The sequence below is a fragment of the Pongo abelii genome, chromosome X, assembly GCF_028885655.2.
Source record: "Pongo abelii isolate AG06213 chromosome X, NHGRI_mPonAbe1-v2.0_pri, whole genome shotgun sequence".
Classification (NCBI taxonomy): domain Eukaryota; kingdom Metazoa; phylum Chordata; class Mammalia; order Primates; family Hominidae; genus Pongo; species Pongo abelii.
Window position 1 is genome coordinate 15633914 of NC_072008.2, and position 24435 is coordinate 15658348.

At 38.6% G+C, this 24435-nt stretch overlaps 1 protein-coding gene across 2 annotated transcripts in view; it reads right to left on the minus strand.

Moving 5' to 3' along the window:
* ACE2 (angiotensin converting enzyme 2) overlaps positions 1 to 24435 on the minus strand; it is a 41649-nt gene continuing 17214 nt past the window's right edge. For both annotated transcript variants that reach the window (XM_054543949.1, NM_001131132.2), the window contains 11 exon segments: positions 20476 to 20645; positions 17342 to 17568; positions 14903 to 15047; positions 12614 to 12712; positions 11452 to 11574; positions 10880 to 11052; positions 9552 to 9610; positions 6990 to 7090; positions 5503 to 5619; positions 3283 to 3477; positions 1 to 1296 (listed from right to left, as the gene is read on the minus strand). In XM_054543949.1, the coding sequence (XP_054399924.1) occupies positions 1188 to 1296; positions 3283 to 3477; positions 5503 to 5619; positions 6990 to 7090; positions 9552 to 9610; positions 10880 to 11052; positions 11452 to 11574; positions 12614 to 12712; positions 14903 to 15047; positions 17342 to 17568; positions 20476 to 20645 (1518 nt within the window). In that variant the 3' untranslated portion in view covers positions 1 to 1187.

Genomic DNA, 24435 nt, shown 5'->3' on the forward strand with positions numbered 1-24435 from the left:
TGTTAATATATTTAATATAGTTTTAACCAATCTTCAGGTATCTAAGAAATGCTGTGCTCACACTGGGGTAGTGACTGCGAGAAATACAAAAGCAGCATCAGGTTTGGTTCCTAACCCGATGGTGTATACACTGTACACAACTTTTTTGGGACTAATTTTACAATTGCTTTGTACAATAAAGCAATCTGAGAATTTGCAATATGTCACGAGACATTTGGGAGGTCAGGAGCCCCAGACACTCAGATGATAACTTTGTTCATAGAACTGAAAAGCAGACAACGTAAAGAAGCCCCAGCACATAAGTAAGCATAAGGAGCGTGTAAATCTAGCATTTATTGAGTGTCTGCTTTGTGCTCAACGCTACTCAAACACTGTGAGCAAATACAAAAGATTTAAGAGACTGGGTACCCACTTCAGAGGGTGAACATACAGTTGGAATTTCCATTCACTCCACAGTTAGAGAACAGTAGAAATGAGTTTCTATCAGGCATGCTCTGGGAGTTCACGGAGGCCCCTGGCGCTAGTTTTGTGTTGTCAGGGAGATGTTGATCAAGCAGCTTGGAAGTGAAAAAGCAATGTCCTCTACCTGTTCCCTGGATTCTTCTCTCTTTAGACCTGTCACCTTGAAGAAAGTGTGATCGATTCCAAACATCACTGTAGGCAAATCACCATAGTACTTGGATTGAGTTAATGTGAAGAAAGCATGTCATCCTTGACAATGGATTAAATGAAAGTGAGCTAATGCATGCCATTCTCAATCCTTGCAGCTGCACCAGTTCCCAGGCACTGTCCTTACAAGTGATCCATCCATATTCCATACAAGGTCCAACACTTGCTCCCATGATATATCCTTGTTTTCAACTTCAGAAATTCAACAGACATTTACATTTAGATTATCCCTGAACAGCCTGTGAGACCAAATACACACTTTCCCTAATATACTCCAATACAAAATCCTTATTAGGAAACAGAACAGAAGTCAAACCCAGAGACAGAAATAAATACTGAAAGCAATGTCAATGAAGATGCTCTCTCCTTGGCCATGTTGTCTTTGGACAATTTTTTTTTTCTGAACAGAGTCATAGTTTTGACATTTAACGATATCTTTAACAACTTATATTTTCTATACCATGAAATTAACATTTACATACAACAAAATCACCTCAAGAGGAAAAACATAGATTTTTCTAAAAGGAGGTCTGAACATCATCAGTGTTTTGGAATCCTGGATTATTTTCTCCTTTGCTAATATCGATGGAGGCATAAGGATTTTCTTCATTTCTTGCTTTATTTTTCCTGTTAAATAGAGCAAGGTTGCCTTAATATACTTATGTTAAAATCAATCGAACTGTTGAAGATCAAAAAGTTTGAGGGCAATCTGTGTTAAGGAGGCTGGGCAGGAGGAACAGGAAGTTTCATAAACTGTTGATGTGAGTATAAATTGGTACAGCCGCTATTGAGGGCAATTTGGCAATATTTATCAAAATTAGCAATTGCACGTATGCTTTGACCCAGCTTTCCCACTGCTAGGATTCATCTTACGGGTATATTGGCATACTCAGGAAATTATCTATATTAAGCCACCACTTTTTTTAAGTAAACACAAATATTTGGAAACAACACAAAAGTTCATCAATAGATGACTGTTTATCAAAATCACAATCCATTCGTGAAATGGAAATTATACTGCCAGAAAAAAGGAGAAGTTTTTTGTGCAACTAATGTGTAATGATCTCTAAAACACATTAAGTGGGCTGCGTGTGGTGGATCACACCTATATAAATAAAAATTAAAAAAAAACATTAAGTGGAAAACAAAATATGCAGAACATTGTCTATAGCCTAACATTTGTATACTAAAAAATGAGATATACATATGCACATACACACATATATACACACTAAAAAAGTATATATTTGTATACTAAAAAGGAGATATATATATATATGTCTGAGAAAAAAGAAAAAAAGACTATATATGTGTGTGTGTGTGTGTGTGTGTGTGTGTGTGTGTGTGTGTATCTCCAAGGAACTGATAATTTTGTTTGGCTTTGGGAAGAGAACTTGGAGGCAAAAGGTGATAAGGAAGACTCTTCACGTTCACCTTTGTATTTTTTAATTTTCACCATATGAATGTATTACACATTGAATGCCTAATTTTTTAGATGAAGCTATTAAAATCTCTATAGTGAAGAAAATTGAGCAAAATAGACTAGCAAATATAGAGATTCAATCAAGAATATGTTTAAACAACCTGAGGTGTGCATAGAGTTTTGTTAGGTGCTGTAAAATATTAACCTTCATTCCATAAGCCCAGCAAGAGTCAATTTCTTAAGGATAGAAGAAAAACATCTAGTAGCAAAGCAAGACTAGAAATCAGGTCTCTAGTAATTTAAATCCTCAATGAACTTTGATCTTCGGTTCAGGAACAAATTAAAGCGTGCCTAACCATGAACTGAGAGAATCACATAGAGTCTGAGCTACCCCATGAGAAATAAAGCTGAGTAAAGAGTAGCAGTTTGGGCAGGGCACGGTGGCTCACGCCTGTAATCCCAGCACTGGAGGGCGAGGCAGGCAGACTGCTTGAACTCAGGAGTTCAAGAACAGCTTGGGCAACATGACAAAACCTGGTCTCCACAAAAAATACAAAAATTAGCTGGGCTTGGTGGCGCACCCCTGTAGTCCCAGCTACTCAGGAAGCTGAGGTGGGACGATCACTTGAGCTTGGGAGATCGAGGCTGCGGTGAACTATGATTGCACCACTGCACTCCAGCCTGGGTGACAGAGCAAGACTCTGTCTCAAAAAAACAAACAAACAAACAAAAAACCAAGAGTAGCAGTTTCAAAGAAATTTCACAGCCCATTCTTGAACAATTTCATGGTTCAAACCCATCAGCAATCCAGTCTCCAGCAATCCAGTCCCCAGTTTTAGACTGAAAAGGATTCAGCAGTGACAGCAGTGAAAACCATTCCCTGAGCCCACCCATACCTGCTGAGTTTGCAGTGCCTCTTTGTAGGAAGGAAATGACACTGTGGCTGGGATGGAGTTTACTAGGGCATGCTAATAAATCCCAGGCCAGATACTTACTGTGTGGGCTTACTAGGAAGATGAACTGCTGATGACATCTAGTAAATTTCTAGGGAATGCATCAGAGTATTTAGTTGCAAAATTGTCCAACTAAGTAATTGGTCTATACAATCTACCACTTACTGAAAATTTTCCAGTTACTGTTCTCTAAATCTTTCTATTTTTGGATAGTTAAGTCTAGGAAAGGCCACTTACTTTTTTCGATCTCTGATTCCAGTGAAGATCAAGACGACAATGCCAACCACTATCACTCCCATCACAACTCCAAAAACAATCAGCCATATGGAAACAGGGGGCTGGTTAGGAGGTCCAAGTGTTGGCTGTATCCCCAGAAACTCCAGGCTGTTGTCATTCAGACGGAAAGCATCATTGATACGGCTCCGGGACATCCTATTTGCAAAAGCAAAAAACAGCAAAGGGGACACTTAGACAAAATAAAATTGTATGTAGTTATTTACTGTTTATATCATTGTTCCTGAAAGGATTTAATAGAGCTTATCATAAGACTATACACCTATCCAGGCATAGTGGCGCATGTCTGTAGTCCCAGCTACTTGGGAGGCTGAGGCAGGAGAATCGCTTGAACCCAGGAGGCAGAGGTTGCAGTGAGCCGAGATCGCGCCACTGCCCTCTAGCCTGGGTGACAGAGCAAAACTCCGTCTCAAAAAAAAAAAAAGAAATATACACCTAAAATCATAAGAGCAAAGTAAATAGGTCTAATTAAAGATATAAGTCTTTGACAATTATGCATCTTTCATACCTTGCAACCTAGATTAGGTTCATCAACAGCTCCATTGGAAAATTGAGTTGCAAGTGTGCAAATGTATAAATGGTTGGCATTTATTCATTTGTGACTGCTGTGTTTAAGGGCAAAGTTAACATATTTGGCAAGAATTTCCCTTCTGTCAGAGTACATCTACAATGACTTTATATCAAATAATGGAAACGGATAATTGGATACACTTCTTCTATTATACAAATGAATCAGGTCCTATGACCAAGTCTCTATAGTGATATTTTCCAAATAAAAGGTATTGGCATTTGGAGGTAGCACTGGGGAGGCACATAAGAAAGGGACCTTTGCCAGTGTCTTCAAGCACTGGGATGGGAAATGGCTGACTTTTATGGAGGCAAAAGGATAAAGATTGTTTAAAGAAAAAAAAAAAACAGTGATATGGAGAACATTCTGGATCAAAGACCAAAGTGTCTGGCATCTCATCTTCCTACGCTTGGGTATAGCCCAGGTCAGGAGGTCAGAGTCCACCAGAGAGGGAGAGAGATCAATGCAGGATTAGTCAGGTAACCCCTGGCAACCTCAGCCAGAAAAGGTCTGAAAAGAGTCATCCTGGAAACAGAGAGTCTGAGGTCCCCTGTAGCTTGCAGCTGAGTATCCAAGAAGGCTGAGCTTTTTCATAAAGATCTCAGCCAGAAGTTTTCCTTAAGACAGACACAAGTCTTCTGGAGGCAGTGAGTGAGTCTCTGGGCACAGCTGGGTCATACACTCCAACCAAGTCAGATTTTCTAGGCACACCCTGCCCAGCAGGTCTTAGATCTGCTTCCAAAGTTAAACAGGACTCTGATGCAGCTCGAGAGGGCCACCTAGTGAGCTGCCCAGAAGCAGTAGGTATATTAAGCCTTTTTATAATGACAGGAAACCATCTGCAAGGTCAATCCATTCTTCACTCCTGCTGTCTGTTGTGGGAAACAATTGAGGCAAATTGGACAGACTGTTTCTTCTAAACATTCATTGCAAGTCCCTCACCTAGCGTAGAGGCCAAGAAATATGTAAGGAATCCTGTACTTGCCTACCTTGTTTCAGGATTTGGGCAGTTAAATGAATCCTACATCAAAGTCCCGAGAGCAAATGATGGCAATACCTGTCCACGTCCCTTCTGCACTTACTATTTTCCATGAGTTCTAGCCAGACTTTCTTCAACCAGCACCTGCTCCCCTTTACCAGAGAGCATTCTCGGACCACAAGATCTGCCCTGCCTGCTGAAATGCTGGGGAATTAATGCCACCTGGAAGCAGTTCTCAGCCAATAACTGATGGGAGGTGGTAAATAAATACCCCAGCTTCCTCAGCCCTCTGATGGGACAATTCAGGTGCACATTCTACACAGTCTCTCCACATTTCCCAGCAGGACTGAGCTCTAGTTGCCCATAGTGGTAACTTGCTTGATAACATGTAATCTATAGTTTTCCTTCCCTTTTGTAAGAGCCTACATCTGGGGGAACTCAAATCAAGATTATTCCCTTGCTGTGGGATCCTTCTGGAATTACATGGAGTTTGTAGCATGAGGTAACACATGTAAATGACACAGAATAATGCTTGGCACACAGGAAGAACACATAAAATACTGGTTATTGTTGTATTTGGTAACCCCCTCACCCTTAGATGAAAGTAAAATGTCACCTGATGGCCTTTTCAACTTCAGTTCTAGGAATGATGTCAGACACATTTTTAGGTGCAGTGACAAAGAAATTAAAGGAGATTCTTGGTTTCAAATTAGCCACTCGCACATCCTCCTCCCTGTAGAGAAACAAAACAGACATCTTCACTTGTGGCACAGAGGACACAATAAAGAGAATGAAGACTTCCCCTGCTGGTGAAAAGGAGATTAGAGAGAGGATCACAGGGTAGAGAGACATGGGGGAGGGCAAACAATGAGAGGATGTAATTGTCAAAAAAAAAAACATTAATGCTGCCCAAAGCACATGAAATCAACTACATAAAAATTGTGATATCAAGTTTTGGCACTATTTGTTCTGCCTTTATATAAAATCCACATCTTTTTCAATGATAGAAAATTTCCAAACTGAAAACAGCAGGAGAATCAACAAGGAATAATTGGTGGCCCAGGATTGTGGCAAACAATGTGGTGGGCAGAGATGGCTCAGTACCACACACAGATTTACACCCACAACCTGGTCCTACCCAGCAGAAAACGACGTGTTGCACCCATGGATGAAGGTAATGAGTGAGGTCTACCATACGATGTGACAGGACTGTGCTCTCACAGCTGTCAAGTGATCCTAGCACAAAATAAGGTAGATCATGTGGCTCATAGCCCTTGAGCGACTACCCATCTAACTCAGAATAAAAGCCAAAGTCCTTAGAACGGCCTTCAAGGCCCACATGACCTTTTGTCTCTCCCTCCTTCCTCTATGCCCTAACATCATCCTGGCCATGTCTCCACTTGTCTTCTAATCTGCTCCAACCACACTGACCTCCTTGCTGTTCCTTTAACAGGCCGAGGATATTCCTTCCTCAGGGTCTGCACCTGCTGTTTCCCCCAGCTGAGACACTTTCCCCATTGTCTGCATTGCTGGCTCTTGCTCTCGCTCTCTCGCTCTCTCACTCTCTCCCTCCTGCTTCATATACTTGTTCAAATATTAGTGACGTCTTTTCTGACCATTTTGGTTAAAATTGACCTACCCCCTGCCCAACACACACACACACACACACACACACACACACACACCAGCCCTCCCCAGACCCTTTTATATTTTTCTCCTAGCACTTAGTACCTTGTAATTTTATATTTCACTTACATATTACACACATATACACACACACAAAACATACGTACTAGAATATAGGTCAATGAAGGCAGGAAGTTCTGCCTTTTATTTCTTTCAGTGCTGAGGGTGTGTGAGAGCATCTGAGAAGACAGTGACAGCTGTTTAGTAGGAACAATACTCTTGCAATTTACCAGTCAAATAAAGCACGATCAGCCCTCTATGGAGTCACCCAAATTCTACAATACCAAAGAAGTACAAGTTACTAGGAGATTTGTATCAATTTCACTTGAAGAAAAGTTTAGGCAGAGTATCTCCTCAGACTCAAGAGTAAGAGAAATCCTAGTTGGAGTAATTTGAGAACCCAGCAAATCAACTCACCCAAAAAGAATCATCTGATTTTTGACTTCTAAAAAGTACTTCCTCATGGCATATGCAACAGATGATCGGAACAGGTACATTTCATTGTCGTTCCATTCATACTGCAAATTCAGAAGAAAGACACTGCTCAGCTGGACTCATAAGACATTTATAATCTGATACTCCTCAAGAATTATTCTTAATATTCCAGAGATTCTTGCTATTCATTAAGTCAGTGACCTTTAATGTAAGTGTGCATCCGTATCACCTGAAGGGTTAGTTAAAACACTGAGTGCTGGGTCCACCCCTAGAGCGTCTGATTCAGAAAGCCTGAGATGAAACCCAATAATTTACATCTCTAACAAACTCCCAGGTTGTGGTAATGCTGCTGGTCAGGCAACCATGCTTTAGGAACCATTGGGTTCATGGGTCCTTTTACTTTAGTTTGATGTAAACTGAAATTAACACCTTGAGTGTAGGTTTACCGATGGGAGTCAAACAAAAGTTGTGGGTTTTGTAGCAAAATGTCTGTACATTGTGGACAAAATCAGTTTTTACTATTTTTATGGTACGTTCTCAGAAATGTACTTATCTATAAGTGTAAAAGAAAAACTTGAAGTTCAAATGAAAAATAACACTTTGTAAACAGCAAGCTAATCTGTTTGTTCTTGTTTTCCAGTGCTAAACAAATAGCTTATGTTTGCATAGCTTTTAAAGATTTAAAAGAAAGCATTCACTCTTTCCTCCAGTAGCCGGCAGTAGGAATCAATGAATGGCACTAGTTGTATGTTTCTCCTTTCCCTTTAAAAAATTATAATATTTCACAAAAGAATTGTTACATTCACTTCAGCTTGGTTTCACCCAGGTTTGGAGGAGTTCCTTTAATAGTAATACTATTATTAATATTGTTACTAATAACAGTCTGGCTACTATATAAATATAAAATATAAAAGATTTTAAAGGCTGAGTTCTCAAAATAATGCCATAGATCCACTGGAATTCACCATGAAATAGCTTGAACTGAGCAGATATTCTGACCCTGTTGTGTAGATGCACTAAATATATGATCTCGTTTCATCAAAACAGATTGTTGCTCAGTGAATTGGCCTCAGAACATTACAGAATCAAACCCCCTGAACACTATTTACCAACCCTCACTGCATGGAAAGAGGATGAGTATAAATGTCAAGAAAAAAGATAATTGAAAATATCCTGATCTGCTGAGACTAATTAAAATTTATTAAGCCAAGGAAGAGCTAATAAAAATATGACAAAGAAATAGTCCCACAATCACCCAATGATTATTACGAAATAGGAACTTGAACTCTTAACGATTGGAAAGAAATGCACTTCCATTTTCATTTTTTCTTTCTTGAATGTTGATCTTTTTACTCTTGAGTTATTTATGTTTTGATGTCTTACCTATGAAAATTATACTAAAAGTGTTATTGAATCTTGGACAATGTTTAACTTTTCACAAAAGATAAGGGGGTAGAAACACAATCTTTGGATCTATCCAATGCAGACAACAATTTACTGTAGCATCTTGGACCGTTTTATCAATAGTCCCAGATTGACTTCTAACCCTGCAAAGCCTTCAGGGTGTCATGCCCACTCTCAGGCTTTTGAACCCCATTTACCCGAGACTACTCTTTCCTCTCCTCTTTCCCAATCAAAGCTACTACTTCCTCAGGCTGGATCACCTGAGACAGGTGTTAACGACAGAGCAATAGCTAAGTAAATAATTCACATTGAGGTGTAAATAACACAATTTCCTGTAAAATATTTTGTTACTCCCAAAATGCATTTCCCTAAATAAGTGGTTCTCAAACTTTGCTGTGACTAGAATCACCTGGGGAGCTTTAAACACTCTTGATGCCCAACTCTTGACTCCATACCCCAGAACAATTAAATCAGAATCTCTGGAGGTGTATAACCTAGGCATTAATATTTTTGAAACTTCCCATGTGATTCCACTGTGCAGCCAAGTTTGAGAAGCATTGTTCTAAATTAGAGCTTCCCAGTCTTGATTGTACGTACAAATCACCTGGAGGCTTGCTAAAATGCAGATTCTGATTAAGTGGTCCAGGGCTAGGCTTGAAATTACGCATTTTTAACAAGCTTCCAGGTGATTCAAATGCTGCTGGTCCATGGGCCACACTCTGAGTGAAGCCAGGATACAGATGATTGACTAAAATAAAACAAACTAGAAAAACCTAACTGTACTGCTTCTAAAAACAAACTACCTTTCAAAATATAACTATATTCTCTTTCTAGAATAAAAGTAATGGTGACAAGAGTCAATTGAAAGGATTGGTATCCGATATTTAAGGATTGATACAGATGTTTTCTCATTGAAGTTCATAACACCTTCAAGGCAATAAAAAGTAGGAATAGCTTATCCAATAAGGAATAGGTTACTTTAAAAACCCAAAGCCAAAGGCCAGAATCTGGAACTTATAGTTTTGAAAAGAACCACATGGCTTCTCTTCTTTCAGTTCACACTGAAATGGGTTTATTGTGTCCTATTTAAGTGAAGAATGTGCACTCAAAAATAATCAATTCACTGTCCAGAATACTCACTGCTTTATTTCCAAGAGCTGATTTTAGGCTTATCCTCACTTTGATGCTTTGGTCTGCATCTGATTAAAGAGAAATAGCAGACTGCTGGTTACAGACGACAGATTGCCCACATGTGCTTATTTCCTTTTCCTCCCAAGATCCCACTAAAGTGATAGTAAAGGGATCTTTTAAAAGTATCAACAGACTTTTGGAAAACGAGAAATGATGAGACAGGGGTAACTGCTTTCTCAGGGACAGGAAGCCATGACCTAATTTGTACACAGAGGGGGCACAGCACAAAGAGCCAAAAAATCCAGAAGAGGTTTGGAATTCAAGCACAGGTGAGGGTGGGAAAATAATACTGGGCTGAAAAGAAGAGGAATGGAAGTCAGGGTGTGGTTAAAACCACTTTGGAGAACAGTTGATCCTCCTACCCCTTGTGTCCTTGCTTAGACAGTCAGTTGGAGGCTATGCTCCAGAAAAACAAGAGGTAATCCAAGAAAGAAGACATGGAATCTAGGAAGCAGTGGATTCAACCCAGGAGAACAACAAATGTTGGGAAAGGAGAATATAAGACTCCAAGAGGGAAGTCTCTAGGGAAAAAAAAATGAGACTGAAAAGAATAGATATGTTGAAATATTTGGGAGAAAAACTAACACAACGTAGATAGCAAATTAGGTAGGCCAAAAAATTCAGGCAAGTAGAAACTTTGAGACAAACAACAAGCCACATAAGAAAGGACACAAAATAGTACATTACTTGGCTCTTCAGGCATAGTGATGTAAACATTGATAATTGTTTTACTAAAAATCATTATAAGGCCTTATTGGAAGAGCAAGAAATGGAAGTGGAAGAGTAGACCAAAGCGAAGGTTTAAAACTGAGCAATAACAAAATAGCAATATAAGAAAATTATTTAGAAATATGAAAGTGACTGCCAGAAAGAAGAGATAATAGCATTAAAATTGTTTAAAAAAAAAGTATTTGTCTTTGGAAAGCAGGATTCGAGTACAGGTGGTTGGAGACAGTTATAATATGTATTTTAAAGATGAGACTAATAAAACAGACTTGAAAGAGTACACACTCTTGTATGTGTATGCACACATGTGCATGCATCTGTGTGTGTTTGTCTGTACAGTTGCTTTCACTATGTCTCATACATAAGTGCTCGACAGTTGTGATTTTTCTCCCATAAAATGGCAGCTGTTACCATAGCAGAGAAAGAAGCAGGTACTATAGAGAAAGAAACATTCTCAGCTGTGTCACAAGTCCTCATGAGACTGGGGCCAAAGGAGACTAGACGAAGTAGACAAGGAATGGGTGTGAAACTTGTCAACTGGGTGTACTCACATGGACTCCAGTCGGTACTCCATCCCACAAAAGAATTCTTGTTCTGGTCTTTCAGCCAGGTAAATAAGGGCTCAAAGTAGTTGAGCAGTGGTCTTACATTCATGTTCTTTGCTCCTACAACATTTTCCAATGCTAGGGTCCAGGGTTCTGATTTTCCAAGCCTCAGCATATTGCTACACAAAAAAAGGGGGTTCAGGGCCTTTTGAGGGGTTCCAGATGTACATATATTTACATCTATGATCTATGGTTTCTTCTCTTTGACTTGGCTAAATTTGCTTCTGGCAGATAAGAAAAGAATGCATATTAACGGATATATTCCTCCCTAAATCGCTGTTTCCTTCCAATTACCAGGAAGGCTGTAGTTATGATAGGGAGAAAAGAGATGGCCCACCCAATTGTTGTATGGTCTAGGTTCCTGTCTGACCACAAATTAAATGTTTGGTTTGTAAATGAGGACATTTTGAGGCCATAAAATTTTCTTTTTAGAACAAAGAAATCAAATTCAAACCTAGGCATGGAAATGAGTAATACTGAATACTAGGAGAGGTTCAACATTTTGAGGTATTTCTTACAGCAGTTTCTGTCCAGCTTCTGTAGAGTTTGAGATGTCACATTTGTGCAGAGGGCCTTCATGTTTAGCTGCTTGGCAAAGTGCTTCTTGAAACTGGAATTGGTAAAGGGTCCTTGTGTAATATCTGCACAGGAGACAAAGAAACAAAAAAGCAGTCGCGTGTTTACTTACTGTCTTAGAGTTATAGATTGGGGCATATATTTAAATCTGGAGCCCAAGTAACCAAAGAGATACTGATCAAATCTCTTTCTCCAGACATGAACTCTACACTCATCATAACCTATTTGCGTTTTATGTATCTGTTGACAAACATGGCAATATTACTCTGTTAAATGTTAGCTAACATTTGTTTTGTGTTTTACAGATTAATAGCCCTTTCACATAAATGATGCAAATCCATCCTTATAACAAGTCAATAATATTATTTTCATTTTACAAATAAACTGAGCTCCAGCAAATTCAAGGACTGGGGTTACTAGGTGAAGAACATATGTTTTTGGACTTCAAGTTAAAAATTCTCTTTCTATTACAATGTACAATAAACTGCCAGTAACAAGAAGACGAAACTACTTTTTATTTCTCCCAATGATACTATTGATTGCTTGATGACAGGGACAAGATCTTACACAAGTTTAATTTAACCCAATAAATTGTGTTAGTTTAAATTGAATTGAAATTGATCATCTATACAGACAGTTCCCAACTTACAACGGTTGGACTTTTGATTTTTCGACTTTACAATAGTGCTTTCAGCTGTATATGTTAATGGTAAGTACCCAAAGTTTTTCACTTTCAGCACAGTATTAAATAATTACATGAGATATTGAACACTTTATTATAAAATGAGGTTTGTGTTAGATGATTTTGCCCAACAGTAGGCTAATGTGAGTGTTCTGAGCATGTTTAAGGTAGACTAGGCTATGCTTTGGTGTACCATAGGTTAGGTGTATTCAGTGCATTCTTAAGGTATTTTCAACTTATGATAAGTTTATTGGGCTGTAACCCCATTGTAAAGCAAGGAGCATCTGTATTGAGCTTGGTAGTTATGGGTGGAAATAGAAAAATTATAATTATCACTTCATTTATCCCCACTTTTTGTCGTTATTAGCACAGCTGTCCACAAACCCTAGAAGTTAAACAGAAACAAGAAAACTGTAATTTACCGAATGAATGAGTAATCATTAGAAACATGGAACAGAGATGCGGGGTCACAGTATGTTTCATCATGGGGCACAGGTTCCACCACCCCAACTATCTCTCGCCTTTGGGGAGAAAAGAAAACAACACATTAGCTGTGGATCACCCATCACAAGCATCACAAGCAGGTGGGCATAACCAGTGCAGTTTCATCAATCAAAAATTTTTTTTTTTTTGAGACAGAGTCTCACTCCGTCACCCAGGCTGTAGTGCAGTGGCACGATCTTGGCTCACTGCAACCTCCGCCTCCCAGGTTCAAGAGATTCTCCCATCTCAGCCTCCCAAGTAGCTTGGTTTATAGGTGTGCGCCACCACATCTAACTAATTTGTGTATTTTTAATAGAGACGGGGTTTCACCATGTTTGCCAGGCTGGTCTCAAACTCCTGGCCTCAAGTGATCTGCCCGCCTCGGCCTCCCAAAATGCTGGAATTACAGGCGCCACCGTGTCCAGCCAATCAATGGTATTTATATTAGAAATGGTTGTTGGGTGAAATAGAAACAATGTAAAAAAAATCACCTACAAAAATAAAAAATAAATAAAAATTTTTTTAAAAATCAGACAGTAAAGCTCATTATGTGGTTATCTCTTAGTTTTAATTAATTCAGCCAGAATATACACTTGGAAAATAGCTATGTCTTCAAAAGACTAATTTAATAAAATTCATAAAGTGCATTGCATGGCCAAAAATGTACAGTGAAAGCCCTAATAATTCCTCTCAGGCACCACACTTCATGTACTCCTGGCAGACAGAATTTAATAAAATTGAAATCTTACTTATTCTCCACGCCTACCTAGCTCAAGTGTTCCCTCCTCTGTGAAGCCTGGCCCTGATCCCATCCACCTTCTGGCAGAATTAACCCCTCAATCTCCTTTAGCCTTCTCTAGTTGTGCCTCCTTTGCCATTTATCTCCCTGTTTTGCAGTTATTCACCTACAGTAACTTCCTGCCCTAGAGACTTGAGCTCCTAGAAGGCGGGGCTGTGTCTTGGTCTTCTCTCTAATTCCAGTGTCAAACATGGTGCCTGACACTACTGAAAGAATTAATTTATATTTATTGAACAAAGGAACAATTGATGCATTAATGAATCACTCTAAGGATCGGATTCCATGTGCCTTTAAAATAAGCTAAGAGGGATCAAAAGATTAATCCAGCCAGAAAAAAAGGTAGCAAAATCATGTATTTGGTCTTGATTAAATGGAATACATTTTTCCTTTAAAATTGCAGGATCATTGTAGACATAACTTCAGTAATATTTAAACACTGGAAACAGTTCTTATAGGTGCTGCATCTTTCCTCCCAAGTAAGATTTATGTTAACAGAGAGAATCTTGACAGAAGAAGTGTACTGTTTTAAACCTGTGCATGTGGAACTGCTTGTTACACATGAGATCTTCACTTCAAAAAGAAAATATAAGAAAAATAAAGAAAGAAATAATTGACCAGGGTCTATGATGGTAAAAAGAAGATAGATTTCTTTTTTCCATTCTCTCCCTCCCTCTCTCCTTTCTTTTTTTCCTTCTTTTTCTTTTTCTCTTATAATTCCTTCATCCAAAAACCTATTTATTTCATACTTGCATGTGACAGACACAGTGTGAGGCACTTGTGACACAGCAATGAGTAATGTAGTGCTGCAACCATGGAAACGGTCACTGTTGCCCAAATGTGTCAGGTTCTCTCTAGCTTGGAATTCTCTGTGTTCCCCTCTACACCCACGTCTTTCTCAGGGCTTAAATGCCTCTCCTCACCTGACACCCCCAGTTGGGCTTTGGATCTCCCCTGGACACTAATGGACCCTGTACCCTCCCATCACAACACTACAAATTGCAGTGGTTTAATTTTCCACATCCTGCCATAAACTAAACGTTTTTTGGGGTTGAGGACCATACCTGAAATTATTAGCATTGGATCCCCAGTGCTTTGCCTAAAATGTGGGGTCACCATTTTGTTTAAAAGGCTGGATAAAAGAATATGTAAAATGAATAAATTGATCACTTTCAACATATCATAGTTTAATGAGTAAGCCAATACTTAAGAATATAGAGTATGAAGTAGTGTCACCTGACCCAAGGAAATTTTATCTGAGGAGATGGTATCCAAATGGAGACTAAAATATAAAATATAACAAACTAAAAATACAAAAAGTAGTTAGTTAATGTGTGCCTCTGTGTGTGTGTGTACATGCCAGTCAAATGCTTTTAAATACACAGAAAACTCATTAGAAAACATTTTACTGATTGCATATTCATTGACTTACTTCATCTCCCACCACTTTTTCATCCACTGGTCTTTGGGAATTTCCCCTTTAAAGACCATCCACCTCCACTTCTCTAACATGTAAGTAAATGGCAGAGTCCCAACAATCGTGAGTGCTTGTTTGAGCAGGAAGTTTATTTCTGTTTCTGAAAGTAAAATAGAAAAGGATAAATATTACGATGAAGATGACAGTGGATGTTTTGTGTTAAAGAGAATTCTCCTAACCTCAAAATACTATTCCTCAAGATGTACTTACTATAAGGATACATGAGAAAAATTGACAGTATTCATAATAATATGTATATATTTATTTTCTCAGCTAAGGGATTTGGAGTAGGTTGAAGCCCTGGAACAGAACAGGTAAATAAAACCCAAAGTTACTTCTACTCCTCATTTTCTTCATTAGTTTCGGTTTCCTCCCTTAAATACCTCTTATCAGAGTTCATTAGAGCTATTTCATCCACTTTCCCAGTCACACTGTTTATTCTGGAAAGCTCCATGAAGTCAGCGACTGTTAATGTCTCATTTAAGACTGTATAACCTAGTCCCATGTCTGCTACGTGATGCCTTCTGTGAGTCTTTGTTAAATAAACAAATACTAAACAGATTCAGTGAAAAGCCTGTAAACCAGGGAGGGGAAATAAAACAAAAGAGCCCTCCTGGAGGGCACTATCCACTGGATGGTGAAAAGTACAATGTACTTTAAATGTAAGGATATCTTCCTTACCAATAATTTAAAATGCTTTAACAAATCATGTTATTTCATTTTATCCTTTATTAGTGACATAAAGAGGCAGTGGAGTTCATCTCTAGTGTACAAAGGAAATGCATTGAAATGTAAGCAGTGGATGTTATCTACTTTTCACATCACTGTGTCTCCAGTGTCTAGAAAAATGTCTTGCACACAGTATGTGCTCGATAAATATGTTTGGAAGAAGAAAGAAAGAGAAAGGCGGAGGGAGGAATGGAAGGAATAAAGGAATTTATTTAACATTATTCACAAATCAGGGGCAGAGTCAAGAAAAAAAGCAGGAGTTTTCCAAACCGGTGGTTTAACCATGTCTAATACCATCTTTTTAAAAACAAAAACAAAACAAAAAAAAACTTTTATTTTAGGTTCAGGGGTATGTGTCCAGGTTTATTATATAGGTAAATTCGTGTCACGGGGTTTGTTGTACAGATTATTTCATCACTGATCTAAAACCATCTTAGGAAACATAGTCATCAACCATTTTTACCTGCTATCAGGGAATATTTAAAAATAATAAAATATCTGTTCATTGACTTGAATTAATGATATTTTAAAATTAGGAAGCAGGTATGGTTACTGTTAACTACCTTTGTTTGTTACTCTCTTCATGGGAGGATGCTGCTACTGCTACTGGTCTGTAATCCACTAGGACTGTGCTTACAGTAACTATTTCAAACATGATGATAGGCTTTACGCTGGCCCACTCCCAGGCCCTTGTGGGATCACCAAGGATCTGGAACCAGAGATAAAGGCAAAGTGAATTGTCTACTCAAGGATGGAGCTCATGACCTTGACCTCATCGACCAAATGCTCCAGACAGAGGAGCTGATCTTTATGTCACAAATAACTAAAATTAGGGGAGAGAATATACGGAAGAGAAGAAGGTATTAGGCTCTATTTGTCCTCCATTTATGAGGAAGAATCAAAAGCCATGGCATCCTCACTGAAGAAACTGGATCTCCTGAACATTTGTCATGTTCCATCAAGTCCAAGGCATCTAAAAGGAAATGGGCTGCCTCAGGCAGAAATGTTGAAGGATAGCACAGATCTAAGGGGATGTTACAGGGGAAATTCACGCTTCAGCAGGATGAACAAAATGTTTCAATTCCTTCTAATCTTGTTATTAAACACCTGTTCTTTAAGAATTCCAAAATTTAAAGCTATACTTTGCTTTGCATAATATTATGGAAAAGACTTTAGATTAGGGCTCTTGTTCTGGTTCTGCCACTACATTGAGTTTTGACTTTGGGCTACTTTCCCTCTCTTGTCTTCAGTTTACTCCTCTATAAAATGGTTTTTAGAATCTATTCCAACTCTAAAGTTTTGGGAAGTTTTTACCTAGAACCAGAGGGGTCTAGTTAGAATGCTGACACTAATTGGACAAGACATTTCAGTTCTGTGAGACTGTTTCATCATCTTTAAGAAAAAAACTTCTGTTAGATATTTCACAGGATCCCAAGTCCATTCATTCAGTTACCTCTCTTATTCCCTTTTCAATAATACAAAACCAAAAGTTGACATGTTCTGGTATATACTTAAATTTTTTCACCAGTAGTAATTTCCAGTTACCTGTAAATACTTTATACCTTATGTGGCAAAAAGTAAATATTTCCTACATGAGATAATAAATACCTTTGCCTGTATCAGATTAAAGAACCTCCAAAACAAGCCATGAGAAAATGTCCATACCATTGTCTTCTTGAAAATTGGGTGACAGAAGACCAATGGATTTTAAGTGCTTAGGTGTGGCTGCAGAAAGTGACATGATTTCCCCAACAGCTTCATGGAATCCTTCATTAGCTCCATTTCTTAGCAGAAAAGGTTGTGCAGCATATGCCATATCATACTGGATATGCCCCATCTCATGATGAGCTGTCAGGAAGTCGTCCATTGTCACCTTTGTGCACATAAGGATCCTGCATGAAAATGGACAAGATGAAAATGAATCTCACTGACTTTCATTTAACCATTACAGTGGAGTTGTATGGGGTTTTGGTAGCATGAATCATCTTTCCAAGATTTATTCACCAGTGAATCTTGAGTACCCACCTCTTATGTCCTAGAAACAGTACTAGTTGCTCAATATAAAGCAATGGGCACGGCTGGCTCCTGTTCTTTTGCTCATAGACTAACAGGAAGACAGATAAGCAGAGTTCTCTGCTACAAGAACTCTGAGGCAAGTACTCTATAAGTGATCAGTACACACAGCCTTGAGCATAAAAATGAGTGAATGTAGGCACAGTTCCCTAGAAGCACCAAGAAGGGCACGACTGAGGATACAATGAGCAATTTGGACCTTAATCAGTGTGCAGGAGTTTGCCCGGTGGATGACATGGAAGTTGACGTTCCTAGTGCTCAATGAGAAAGGCTTAGGGGCAGGGGGGTGGAAATGTGGCATTCAGGACACTGCACGCTGTTTGGTATTGCCAGGATAGAGAAAGAGCAGAAGGGGCTGCAAATTGAAACTTGGGAATCATTAGCATGTAAGCTGGGAAATAGATATGATGGGCCATGGAGCAGGAATAGAATGCAAGAAAAGAGGACCAAAGATAAACCTTTAGAAGGTCCAAGTACCTAAGGAGTGGGGAGAGGAGGATTATTCAGGGGAGATGGAGAAAGTACAATCAGAGAAGTCAAGGAAATCTGGAAAAGAATGACAATGTGGAAGTCGGTTAAAAAAAAAAAAGCATTTGAAAGACAACTTGTAAATCTTGTCTAATGCTGCTATAGCCCAATGGGATAAGAACTGCATTTGGCAATGAGATGGTGGTCCTTTTTAACTTAGCAAGAGCATTTTCATTCAGGTGGGTGTAGGGGTCATACATCAGTAGATTCCCAAATTTATTTCATACCACTTGGATCATGTCACCACCCCCTCCAATATCCTGCGAGGCCTCCTCATTGCTCAAGAATAAACTCAGCCACCTTTTATACACCAATATGACCCTGTAAACCAAAAACTATTTGAGATAGGTCTCAATCAATTCACAAGTTTATTTTGCCAAGGTTAAGAACATGCCCAGAAGAAAAGAAGAGAGAATTTATAGAAACAGTCTGTGGTTTGTGCCTTTCTCCAAAAATAATTTTGAGGGCTTCAACATTTATAGGAGAAAAGTGAGCTGGAGGGGATAGTGGGAGGGCATGGTAATCCACACATTGCAAGAGAAAGGGGGAAGGTAAGGAAATATTCAGTTATGTTTTCATCTCATGCTCAGTAAATCTATTTTCCTTTCACAACCCCAACCTACTTTTCTAATTTGCTTTCTCTCTATTCTCTTTTGAAATAATTATAAAAATAACTACTATATATTTACTGCTTACTGTATGTAAGATTCTGTGCTTGAAAACTTACTTATACTTTCTCATTTTTAAGCCTCACTCTAGTACTGGCATCAGTAAACTATGGCCTGCTGGCCAGCCATTGTTTTTATAAATAAATTTTTATTGGCACACAGCCACATCCATTCGTTTGTGTATTGTCTATGGCTGTTTTCATGTCACAAGGGCAGAGCTGAGTAGTTGCAACAGAGATCTGCAAAGCTTAAACTATTTACTATCTGGCCCTTTACAGAGAAGGATTGTAGATCCAATCCCTACCCTAGTCAATGCTGGTGGGGGCCTGCCAAGACTTTATCCACCATCCCCTAGCTGCCTGAGTCACAGCTGATAACGGCCTACAGCTGCTCCCTTCACTGCCTTTGGCCAAATGGGGGTTATGCTCCCCCATACTCTGGGGCAGTCCACAGCCAAAGACGGCCTAATACAAAAGGCTAGCCCCGTTGTCTTGAGGTGTGGCCTAGTCTGTGGCTCAAGTTATGCTCCAGAGAGCTTCATGGGATAAGGCTGAGGCCAAGTTTCCAGTAAAGATCACATCCTTACTTACCTCCCTCCTTTGTCCCAGCCTGCTTCCCTCATTTCCCTCTGCATCAGAGCTCTCCTCAATGAAGCACTTGTAAAACGATCTCCTTTTCAAGCTAGAGAATCCAACCTAAGGCTCTCACAAGCCTGCAACCTGGGAATTACTATTCTACTTTATAAAATAAGGAAACTGAAACCAAAGAAAGTTAAATACCTTGTCCAAGGTTGCATAGTCACTAAGTGACACACCTAGGATTCTGAAGCCTGTGCTCATTCTGCCACATTACACAAACTCTCCTTCACTTATTTCTCATTCTAGCCTAACTTGCCGACCTCAGTATGCAGGTCAGGGCCTGCCTCTCTGTATTCGATCCTGCTGTTCTCACAGCTTGGGTCCTCCTCCCGACTCTGTGTATCTGAATCCTTCTTGTCTTTCTAAACCTAATTCAAATCCCACTTGTAAAGCACGGTCTGATCCTATCTCCTATTGCAAGTGTGGTCAGTTTTCTTCCAGTTCTCCATAGAGCATGCCCTGTGTCTGTCTTACAACATGTACTACTTTCTCCCTTCGATCCAAGCTTATTTATTCACCTATTCTGTCTCACTCACAAGAGTGAAACATGGAGGGGAAGATCAATATGTGATTCATATGTCCATCTTCCAAAAATCTTAGCACCAAATCTTTCCTGATATGGGTGCAACCATCCCCATTACCATACAACGCCAATGGATGCATAATATTTCAAAGAAAGCAGATTGTCCAAAGGTTCAAATTAGAGCCTGCTGGCAATCCTCTTTTCCTGGGAAAACCCAAATGTGCTCTCCTGGACTCCCAGCCTTAGTTCAAGGAGAATTAACTTATCTTTTCTGTGCTCAGAAAAGCAGAGAAAGAATTCAAGTTAAACTTCAGCCTGCCTCTGTTGTCTCCCATTTAGTATCAGTTGTGTAAGTATCAGCCCCACTACCTGAAGTCGCCCTTCCCCAGGTCCCAAGCTGTGGGGTGGCAGACTACTTTCTGAACATTTCCTGGGTCAGTTAGCATGGAATTTTCCCAGAATCTTTGAGTCATATTAGGAAGACCAACAGACACAAAGAACTTCTCGGCCTCCTTGAATATTCTCTGTGCATCCCAGGCCTGGGAAAAGAGAACAGTATTAATTCCAGCATCAAAACAACAGCATTCTTAAATTAAATAAGCCAGGCACTGAAAAACAAATACCACATGTTCTCACTTATGTGTGGAATCTAAAACAATGGAACTGGTAGAAGTAGAGAGGAGAATGGTGGTTACAGAGGCTATGGGGTGGGGGCAATGGGGAGATGATGGTCAAAGCGTACAAAGTCTCAAACAGGATGAATAAGTTGGTTTTATTTTTTTGAGATCTATTGCACAGCATAGTAAATACAGTTAATAATAGAACATTGTACATTTTGAAATTGCTAAGAGAGTAAATTTCAAATGTTCTCACTGCAAAAAAAGTATGTGAAGTAATTGATATGTTAATTAGCTTTATTTAACTATTTTTCATTGTATTCATAAATCATGAAATCACCTTGTACCCTATAAATATATACAATAATAAATGTCAATTTACAATAAAATTTTAAAATGGAAAAAAGTGCTAATGTCATTTTTAAAATAGCAGCATTATTTCTGTTGGATATATACATTGGCATAACCTTTCCAAAAGGTAATTTGATAACACATATGGATAGCATTTGAAATTTTTCTCTTTATCTCAGTAATGCTGTCTCTAAGGAACTAACCTAAAAAATTATCAGAAATTAGATTCAACAATTACATTGAGAATTATTTTTAATAGAGAAAAAAGTTGAAACGACCATCAGAATGGTTAAATAAATAATGATACCTTTGAAAAATAGAATAATGTGCAGCCACTCAAATTATATTTATGAAAAATTTTTTGGTTTATATCTAAAAGACAGGCAATAACAAATGCTGATGAGGGTGTGGAGAAAACGGTACCCTCCTACACTGTTGGAAGGAATGTAAGTTAGTACAACCACTATGGAAAACAGTTTGGAGGTTCCCCAAAAAAGTAAAAATAGAGCTACCATATGATCCAACAATTCCACTGCTGGGTATATACCCAAAAGAAAGGAAATCAGTATTTTGAAGAGATATCTGCACTCCTATGTTTGTTGCAGCACTGTTCACAATAGCTAATATTTGGAAACAACCTAAGTGTCCATCAGTAGATGAATGGATAAAGAAACTGTGGTACACATACAAATTGGAATACTATTCAGCCATAAAAAATGAAATCCTGCCATTTGCAACAACACAGACGGAACTGAAGGTCATTATATTAAGTGAAATAAGCCAGGCACAGAAAGACAAACATTACATGTTCTCACTTATTTGTGGGACCTAAAAATCAAAAGAGTTGAACTCATGGACATACAGAGTGGAAGGATGGTTACCAGAGGCTGGAAAGAGTAGTGGGAAGGTGGCAGGGGCAGGTGAGGATGGTTAATTGGTACAAAAAAATAGAAAGAATGAGGCTGTGTGATTTGTGACTTTGGGCAAATCATTTACCTGAGCCTCAGTTTCCTCACCTATAGCATGGAGCTGTCACAATACCTATCCTGAGTCAGAGATGACAATAGAAGAGATGGGTGTAAAAACCCTTTAGAAAGACTAAAAATCTACATCAAGATGGCCCTATACTGCTGCTCAACTTCAAAGTGGAGCTAGAACAGCTACAAGAGTTTAGAGGCCTTGCAGTTTCACTTTTTATTCTGCAGTGGACTTTTCCCAGGAGTATGTTATGTATGTGAAGATGTTCATTGCATTGCTTCTTACAGATTTAAAACTATTAACAAGCAAAGGTTCAGCAATGCACAAATAGTAAATTATGGTGCAATTATCTGAAGAAATTTTATAAGGCAAATAGAAGTATGATTAGATATTCTACTCAGAAATGTAGAATTTTAGTTGAATGAACAAATATACATAATTATAACTATAATACCATTTCATCAACAGAAGGGAACACAGAGAATTTTTTTTTTTTTTGAGACAGTCTCATTCTGTCACCCAGGCTGGAGTGCAGTGGCGTGATCTCGGCTCACTGCAACCTCTGTTTCCCGAGTTCAAGTGATTCTCCTGCCTCAGCCTCCTAAATAGCTGGGACTACAGGCGCACACCAATATGCCCAGCTAATTTTTTTTTTTTTTTGTATTTTTAGTAGAGATGGGGTTTCACCATGTTGGCCAGGCTGGTCTCGATCTCCTGACCTCGTGATCCACCTGCCTCAGCCTTCCAAAGTGCTGGGATTACACCTGTGAGACACTGTGCCCGGCCTGATAATTTTTTAATTTTAATTTTAATTTTAAATTCAGGGAGTACATGTGCAGGTTTGTTACAAGGGTATATTGTGTGATACCGACGTTGGGTTTCTATTGGTCCTATCAACCAGATATGAACATAGTACTCAATAGGAAGGTTTGTATTTCTGTGGGATCAGTTGCAATGTCACCTTTGTCATTTCTGATTGTGCTTATTTGGATCTTCTTTCTTTCTCTGTTAATCTAGCTAGAGGTCTTTCCATCTTGTTTATCCTTTTAAAAAACTGACTTTTCATTTTGTTGATCCTTTGTATGATTTTTTAGGTCTCAGTTTCATTAATTCTGCCCTGATTTTAGTTATCTCTTTTTTTCTAGCTTTGGAACTAGTTTGTTCTTGTTTTTCTAGTTGCTTTAAGTGTGGTGTTAGATTATTAATTTGATATCTTTCTAGGTTCTTGATGTAGGCATTTAGCACTATAAACATTCCTCTTAACATTGCTTTTGCCACATCCCAGATATGTTGTTGGTATGCTGTGTCTCTGTTTTCATTTGTTTCAAAGACTTTTTTGATATCTGCCTTAATTTCATTGTTTACTCAAAAGTCATTCAGAAATAAGTTGTTCAGTTTCCAGGTTATTTCATGGTTTTGAGAGTTCCTCCTGGTATTGATTTCTATTTTTATTCTACTGTGGTCTGAGAATATGCTTGGTATAATTTTAATTTTTTGAATTTATTAAGACTTGCTTTACGACTGAGCATGTTGCCAGTCTTAGAGTATGTTTCGTATACAGATGAGAATGTATATTCCATAGCTGCTAGGTGGAATATTCTATAGATGTTTCTTAGGTTCAATTGGTCAAGTGTCAAGTTTAAGTCCAGAATTTCCAGAATTTCTTTGTTAGTTTTCTGCCTCAGTGATCTGTATTACACTGTCAGTGGGGTGATGAAGTCCCCCACTATTATTTTCTGGATGTCTAAGTCTTTTCCTAGGTCTAAAAGTGCTATGTTTATGAATCTGGATACTCCAATGTTGGGTGCATATATATTTAGGATAGTTAAGTCTTCTTGTTAAATTGAAACCTTTATCATTATGTAATGACCCTCTTTGTCCTTTTTTACTGTTGTTGGTTTAAAGTCTGTTTTATCTGATACAAGAATAGCAGCCCCTGCTCTTTTTTGTTTTCTATTTGCATGACAGATCTTTCTGCATCACTGTACTTTGAGCCCATGGGTGTCATCACACGTGAGATGAATCTCGAAGACAGTAGAAGGTTAGGTTTTGTTTTTCTCTCCAATTTGCCACTCTGTCTGTTAGGTGAAGCGTTTCTGTCACGCTGTTGTTAGCTGGTTGCTTTGTAGTCTCGATTGTGTAGTTGCTTTATTGGGTCTATGGGCTATGTACTTACTTGTGTTTTGAGGAACCTAGCACATTTAAATAATTAAACCAAAGCAGTAATAAAGATGTTACTTAAAATTGTTTTAAAGATTCTTGTAATATTTTTAACACTAATAATTTTTTAAATATGCAAAAATACCCTCATTATATTCTTGTTTTTACTATCCATAGAGATTACTGGCTGGTTACTTAGCAATGACAAACTTTGGAAAGAGTG